This window comes from Phyllobates terribilis, unplaced genomic scaffold, assembly GCF_046119375.1.
Source record: "Phyllobates terribilis strain yellow unplaced genomic scaffold, ASM4611937v1 Scaffold_9__5_contigs__length_417890890, whole genome shotgun sequence".
Taxonomy (NCBI): domain Eukaryota; kingdom Metazoa; phylum Chordata; class Amphibia; order Anura; family Dendrobatidae; genus Phyllobates; species Phyllobates terribilis.
Window position 1 is genome coordinate 362,409,899 of NW_027362769.1, and position 7,239 is coordinate 362,417,137.

Sequence of the window (7,239 nt, forward strand, 5' to 3'; positions counted from 1 at the left end):
TGATCAGTGAATGCCAGACAGACCTCAGCAGGCGCCGATCAATACCAGATACAAATGTTTCCTCCACCGTTTAACTCTCTATTAGCCGGCTGTGTGCTGATCCCCGCTCCACACTTATACATGCTTTACAGAAGCGGAGATTTCCCACACACCAGACCCGGCAGCGCTCACATCAGGTTCTTATTAGTCTGTGATAAGATCGGAGTTGACACCACTGGGAATCAGCCTAGAATATTACGTGGGTGAATGAGGGGCTTCCTGGATGTTCTATGTAATGCTTTACTTTTCTAATCTATAATAAACCATACAATATAGAATAGATTGTGTAGTATCTATAAATCGCCTGGTGTCCCTGTTATAAGACACTTAAGCGATGGTTCTCTTATCCATCAGCGGTGCCGGCTCTTACAAGGAGGATGTGGTGGCTCTTAGAAGAGCCTTTGGTTGTTCGGACAGATGTGGAGGAGAGGCGCTCACTTGCTCTTGCTCGCCTTGCTGCTCTCGGTCTTCTTGGGCAGCAGCACGGCCTGGATGTTGGGCAGGACGCCTCCCTGGGCAATGGTCACCCCACCCAGCAGCCTGTTGAGCTCCTCGTCATTGCGCACCGCCAGCTGCAGGTGACGGGGGATGATGCGGGTCTTCTTGTTGTCCCGGGCGGCATTGCCGGCCAATTCCAGGATCTCAGCAGTCAGATACTCCAGCACAGCGGCCAGATAGACCGGAGCGCCGGCGCCGACTCTCTCGGCATAATTGCCTTTGCGGAGAAGCCTGTGCACACGGCCGACTGGGAACTGGAGTCCTGCCCGGGATGAGCGGGTCTTTGCCTTAGCACGGACTTTGCCTCCTTGTTTGCCGCGTCCAGACATCGCTGTAATCTTCTCCAAATAGTCAAAAAGCACAGAAAGAATTGAACTCTTGAAAAATGTCTTTTCTGTCTCCCCAGTCGCCTTTTATCCGCTGCTGCCCCGACCTCCTACCTTATCATTGGATGGATCTGAAGCCGCCAATGGAGAGCAGACTTATGGAAACACCAATAAAAGTCAGCAGGCGCAGCTTACACAGGTCACATGACTTTCTTAGCCAGTAGGAGAGGAGCAGGCAGCAGTGCTCATTTGCATGTGTGGCTATAAATACCGCTGCGCTGGAGGAGCAGGAACATTGTTCTCTCTCCTCGGAGTTGTGATCGCTGTATACTCACCATGCCTGATCCCGCCAAGTCTGCGCCAGCGCCCAAGAAGGGCTCCAAGAAAGCCGTCACTAAGACTCAGAAGAAGGACGGCAAGAAACGTAGGAAGAGCAGGAAGGAGAGCTATGCCATCTACGTGTACAAGGTGCTGAAGCAGGTCCACCCCGACACCGGCATCTCCTCCAAGGCCATGGGCATCATGAACTCCTTCGTCAATGACATCTTCGAGCGCATCGCAGGGGAATCCTCCCGCCTGGCTCACTACAACAAGCGCTCCACCATCACCTCCCGGGAGATCCAGACCGCCGTGCGCCTGCTGCTGCCCGGAGAGCTGGCCAAGCACGCCGTGTCCGAGGGCACCAAGGCCGTCACCAAGTACACCAGCGCCAAGTGATCTGCTCCGTCTGCTGCTCGCCATCACCCCAAAGGCTCTTCTAAGAGCCACCACCCCGTCTACATCAGAGCTGTGGCTGCTCCTGTGTCCTCTCCCGTCTACATCAGAGCTGTGGCTGCTCCTGTGTCCTCTCCCGTCTACATCAGAGCTGTGGCTGCTCCTGTGTCCTCTCCCGTCTCCATCAGAGCTGTGGCTGCTCCTGTGTCCTCTCCCGTCTACAGAGCGGTGGCTGCTCCTGTGTCCTCTCCCGTCTACATCAGAGCGGTGGCTGCTCCTGTGTCCTCTCCCGCCTACATCAGAGCTGTGGCTGCTCCTGTGTCCTCTCCCATCTACATCGGAGCGGTGGCTTCTCCTGTGTCCTCTCCCGTCTACATCAGAGCTGTGGCTGCTCCTGTGTCCTCTCCCGTCTACATCAGAGCTGTGGCTGCTCCTGTGTCCTCTCCCGTCTACATCGGAGCTGTGGCTGCTCATGTGTTCTGTCTATTCACAGGGTAAATGGCAGGTGGCGCTAGTACAGCTGATTAACCCTTTCTAGACTGATGGTGAAACCTATGAATGTTGTGGTGACCCTTCTTTGTTATTAGGGATAACTTTGGAATAGACAGCAAAGGGTCTTCACATTGCCAGTGAGATTCAAATTAAAATACTTCATCGATGAAAGGAGAGAGACAAAATACATGCGACATGCATTGTCGGCAGGTAATGTCTTATGTGTGGCAGCTAAGACTCACCACTAGTGATGAGCGAGCACTAAAATGCTCGGGTACTCGTTGCTCGGTTCGAGCAAATTGGAATACTCGGGTGCTCGACCCGAGCAACGAGCACAATGTAAGTCTGTGGGAGACTCGAGCATTTTTCATGCGGCTCCCCCCGGGGTCTGCAGAGGGCCTAAATATTTCCCAAATCGATGGGAACAGTGCTCAAATTACATGAGAACAGCATGGGGAAGACCCCTGGAAGCATCTCTGACTCCCAGATCAGTGCTGTCAACAACGTTGTCAGAGTATTACGCCACTTTTACGGACTCACAATAAAACATGCAAAAACAAAACCAAAATGGATTTTCCTGGAAAATATGTTAAGGAACATCCTTTCCAAGGTAATGACTTGTATATAAGGCAAAATAAATAACCAAAAGCAAAAATACTCCTCCACACCTTGGGAAGGACCACCTAACCACAAACACCTGGACAGGTGAATGTGGCCAGGGACAGTACGGAGCCAGTTCTCAGCTTTTTTTTGCTGAGTTGTATTTCACCACAGCCATATTTTTTAGCTTGGTGAAAGGACTTGGGAAACCATATCTACCCAGCTGCCGTTTCTCCCAGGAAGTCCTCTAATGCTGCTTTCATTTGAAATGTGGCCTCTTAGGTTCGTGGAGCCGGAAGCTTTTCATAACCTCATGTCGGCAGCGGCTAGGTGTCCATACTCGGTCCCCAGCCGGCATTGTTTTTCCCAGTGTCGTCTCCGCCTTCCACAAGCACGGGTCCCACGACATTACCGTGCCCTCCCCAGTGCACTTACTGGGAAGGACCGCCTAACCACAAACACGTGGAAAGGTAAATGTGGCCACGGACAGTACGGAGCCCGTCCACAGCTTTTTTTGCTGAGTTGTATTTCACCACAGCCATATTCTTTATCTCAGTGAAAGGACTGGTAATGAGTGTGAACTGGATAGACCCCGCCCCCTCTTTTGGAGGATGGGATTACTGAGATCTAGGCTGAGTTTCTTAACCATGATTGGTCGCGGATATCGCACACTATTTGTTAGCTTGTTCTACAAAATGACCAGTGCAGTGCAGGGGGCGTGTTCACATGACGCGGTAACAGGAGCAGAGGAGTATAAATATCCCGCTCTCTCCGCTCCTCTCATCACTTCTGTTCTCCTCTATACAGAGCTATGGCCAGAACTAAGCAGACTGCCTTTTAAATCCACCGGAGGCAAAGCTCCCCTCAAGCAGCTGGCCACTAAGGCCGCCAGGAAAAGCGCTCCCGCCACTGGCAAAGTGAAGAAGCCTCACCGCTACCGGCCGTGAGATCTGCCGTTACCAGAAGTCCACCGAGCTGCTGATCCGTAAGCTTCCCTTCCAGCGCCTGGTGAGAGAAATCGCCCAGGACTTCAAGACCGATCTCCGCTTCCAGAGCTCGGCCGTCATGGCCCTGCAGGAGGCCAGCGAGGCTTATCTGGTGAGGCTGTTTGAGGACACAAATCTGTGCCCTATCCATGCTAAGAAGGTCACCATCATGCCCAAAGACATCCAGCTGGCCCGCCGGATCCGTGGGGAGAGAGCTCAGATCTGTCCTACACCTCTGACTATAACACAAAGGCTCTTTTCAGAGCCACCAAATCCTCCATAATAACGAGCTAATCCCTCACATCTGCTTCATATTCTGCTGAGTATTCACTTGTGCTCAGTAACATCTGGGTCGCTCAGTTCTCTGCTCAGTCCGCTCTTGGTATCTCGGTGGAGATATTCCCTTCAATGCCGTTATAACTGCAGAAATAGTTTAATTATAGCTCTGTAGTAGATTTCGCTAGAAAATAACCTACAATTTGGACAGTCTCCCAACCCTTTCTTTCAATGTTCTTTAACCCCTTTACCCCCCAGGGTTGTTTGCACGTTAATGACCAGGCCAATTTCTACAATTCTGACCACTGTCATTTTATGAGGTAATTACTCTGAAACGCTTTAACGGATCTCACTGATTCTGAGACTGTTTTTTCGAGATTGTACTTCATGATAGTGGTAACATTTCTTTGATATCACTTACGTTTATTTGTGAAAAAATTGGAAATTTGGCAAAAATTTTGAAAATTTCACAATTTTCAAAATTTGAATTTTTATTCCGTTAAATCAGAGAGAAATGTTACACAAAATAGTTAATAAATAACATTTCCCACATGTCTGCTTCACTTCAGTACAATTTTGGAACCAAAATTTTTTTTTATTAGTGCGCTATAAGGGTTAAAAGTTGATCAGCAATTTCTCATTTTTCCCACAAAATTTAAAAAAACATTTTTTTAGGGACCACATCACATTTGAAGTGACTTTGAGGGGCCTTTGTGACAGAAAATACCCAAATGTGACACCATTCTAAAAACTGCACCCCTCCAGGTGCTCAAAACCACATTCATGAAGTTTATTAACCTTTCACATGCTTCACAGGAATTTTTGGAATGGGGAAGAAAAAAATGAACATTTAACTTTTTTCACAAAAATGTTACTTTAGACCCCATTTTTTTTTTATTTTTTCAGGGATAACAGGAAAAATTGGACCCCTAAGTTTGTTGTGCAACTTTCGCTGAGCATGCAGATACCCCATACGTGGGGAAAAAGTACTGTTTGGGCGCACAGCAGGGCTCAGAAGAGAAGGAGCGCCATTTGACTTTTTGAATGTAAAATTTGCTTGAATAATTAGCGGACGTCATGTTGCGTTTGGAGAGCCCCTGATGTGCCTAAATAGTGGAAACCCCCCACAAGTGACTCTATTTTGGAAACTAGACCCCTCAGGTAATTTATCTAAATTTATATTGAGCACATTGAACCCCCAGGTGCTTCACAGAAGTTTATAACATGGAGCCGTAAAAATAAAATTTTCACATTTTTCCCACAAAAATGTTTTTCAGCCCCAAGTTTTGCATTTTCCTAAGGGTAACAGGAGAAATTGCACCATGCAACTTGTGCAATCTCTCCTGAGTTAGCTCATACCCCATATGTGGGGGAAAACCACTGCTTGGGCGTAATAATAATAATAATAATAATCTTTATTTATATAGCGCCAACATATTCCGCAGCGCTTAACAATTCACAGGTTCATGTACAACAGTCATAAGTAACATAGCTAAAGATAATACAATAATTACAGCAAAAATATTGACGACCCTGCTCCTAAGAGCTTACAATCTACAATGAGGTGGGGGTGACACAAAGTACAATGGCTTATTTACAAGGATGGTCCAGCCATCTTGAGGGGATGAGGGATAGATAGAGGCTGCATGAGCTTGTCACCAGCCAGTATCTGTAGTGCTTTTTGGTTAGGTGGAGACTTATGTTTGGAGAAATAAGGAATGGGCTATAAGAATATAAAAGGACTTTGATTAGAGAACGTGATAGGCCACCCTAAACAGATGTGTTTTTAGGGAGCGCCTAAAACTGTGTAAATTGTGGTTCATCCTAATTTCTTGGGGTAGAGCATTCCAAAGAATAGGTGCAGCTCGGGAGAAGTCTTGAAGCCGGGAGTGGGAGGTACGGATTAGTGCGGATGTTAGTCGAAAGTCACTTGCAGAGCGTAGAAAACGGGTAGGCCGATAAACAGAAAAGAGGGAAGAGATGTAGGGTGGTGCCGCACTGTGGAGAGCTTTGTAGGTGAGAGCAAGCAATTTAAATTGGATCCTATAATTCATGGGCAGCCAGTGCAATGACTGGCACAGAGCGAAAGCGTCTGAGTAACGATTAGCCAGATAGATGACCCTGGCTGCAGCATTAAGGATGGACTGGAGGGGGGAAAGTCGAGTGAGGGGGAGGCCAATTAAGAGAGAGTTACAGTAGTCAAGGCGGGAGTGGATCAGGGCAACAGTGAGGGTTTTTGTTGTTTCCAAGGTGAGAAAGGGGCGGATTCTAGAGATGTTCTTCAGGTGCAAGCGACAAGAGCGGGCAAGAGATTGTATGTGGAAGGTGAAGGAGAGATTGGTGTCAAACACAACGCCCAAGCAACGCGCCTGCTTGCTCGGCATTATTGTGGTGCCACACACTGAGAGAGAGATGTCAGATTTAGAGAGGTGAGTAGACGGCGGGAACAGAAGAAGTTCAGTTTTTGAGAGGTTGAGTTTCAGATAGAGAGTGGACATGATTTTAGAAACTGCGGCCAGACAGTCACTGGTGTTCGGTAGTACAGCGGGGGCAAGGTCAGGGGATGAGGTGTATAGTTGTGTGTCATCAGCATAAAGATGATACTGCAAACCAAATTTGCTGATTGTCTGTCCAATTGGGGCTGTGTAGAGAGAGAAGAGAAGAGGGCCAAGGACTGAACCCTGAGGAACCCCAATAGTGAGAGGAAGAGGGGAAGAAGTGGAGCCAGCGAACGATACACTGAAAGAGCGGTCAGATAGGTAGGAGGAGAACCAGGAGAGAGCAGTGTCCTTTATGCCGATTGAGTGAAGCATAGAGAGTAGGAGGTGGTGGTCAACGGTGTCAAAGGCTGCAGAGAGGTCAAGAAGAATGAGCAAAGAGTGGTCACCATTACATTTTGCTGTCAGAAGGTCATTGGTTACTTTGATGAGTGCAGTTTCTGTAGAATGTAGAGGGCGGAAGCCGGACTGTGATGGGTCTAGAAGAGAGTGAGTGGAGAGGTAGCTGGTAAGGCGGGAGTAGACCAGGCGCTCCAAGAGTTTAGAGATGAAGGGAAGATTGGAGACTGGTCTGTAGTTGTTTGTGCAGGAAGGGTCAAGAGAGGGCTTTTTTAATAATGGAGTGATGATGGAGTGTTTGAAGGAAGAGGGGAAGATACCAGAAGAGAGGGAGAGGTTGAAGATTTTAGTTAGGTGAGTAGTGACGACTGAAGAAAGAGACTGGAGTAGATGTGAGGGGATGGGGTCAGTGGTGCATGTGGTGGGATGAGAAGAAGAGAGGAGCCTGGAGACTTCGTCTTCTGTGACTGG

General features: G+C 48.2%; 3 protein-coding genes across 3 annotated transcripts; 2 read left to right on the top strand and 1 right to left on the bottom strand.

Moving 5' to 3' along the window:
• Positions 1-473: 473 nt before the first annotated feature.
• On the bottom strand, positions 474-866 carry LOC141161128 (histone H2A type 1-like). Its single transcript, XM_073645901.1, has one exon. It carries the CDS (start codon positions 864-866, stop codon positions 474-476), a length of 393 nt encoding a protein of 130 aa, XP_073502002.1.
• A 293-nt stretch (positions 867-1,159) lies between these two features.
• LOC141161129 (histone H2B 1.1-like) lies at positions 1,160-1,599 on the top strand. Its single transcript, XM_073645902.1, has one exon. It carries the CDS (start codon positions 1,200-1,202, stop codon positions 1,578-1,580), a length of 381 nt encoding a protein of 126 aa, XP_073502003.1. The 5' UTR covers positions 1,160-1,199; the 3' UTR covers positions 1,581-1,599.
• A 1,881-nt stretch (positions 1,600-3,480) lies between these two features.
• On the top strand, positions 3,481-3,938 carry LOC141161374 (histone H3, embryonic-like). The gene is given in 3 exon segments (XM_073646183.1): positions 3,481-3,504; positions 3,506-3,612; positions 3,614-3,938. Coding segments are annotated over 3 exon segments (456 nt in total).
• Positions 3,939-7,239: the final 3,301 nt, after the last annotated feature.

What these genes read in the sequence shown, in the direction of transcription:
- LOC141161128 (XM_073645901.1), bottom strand. Translation starts at nt 866, where the DNA reads ATGTCTGGACGCGGCAAACAAGGAGGCAAAGTCCGTGCTAAGGCAAAG.
- LOC141161129 (XM_073645902.1), top strand. Translation starts at nt 1,200, where the DNA reads ATGCCTGATCCCGCCAAGTCTGCGCCAGCGCCCAAGAAGGGCTCCAAG.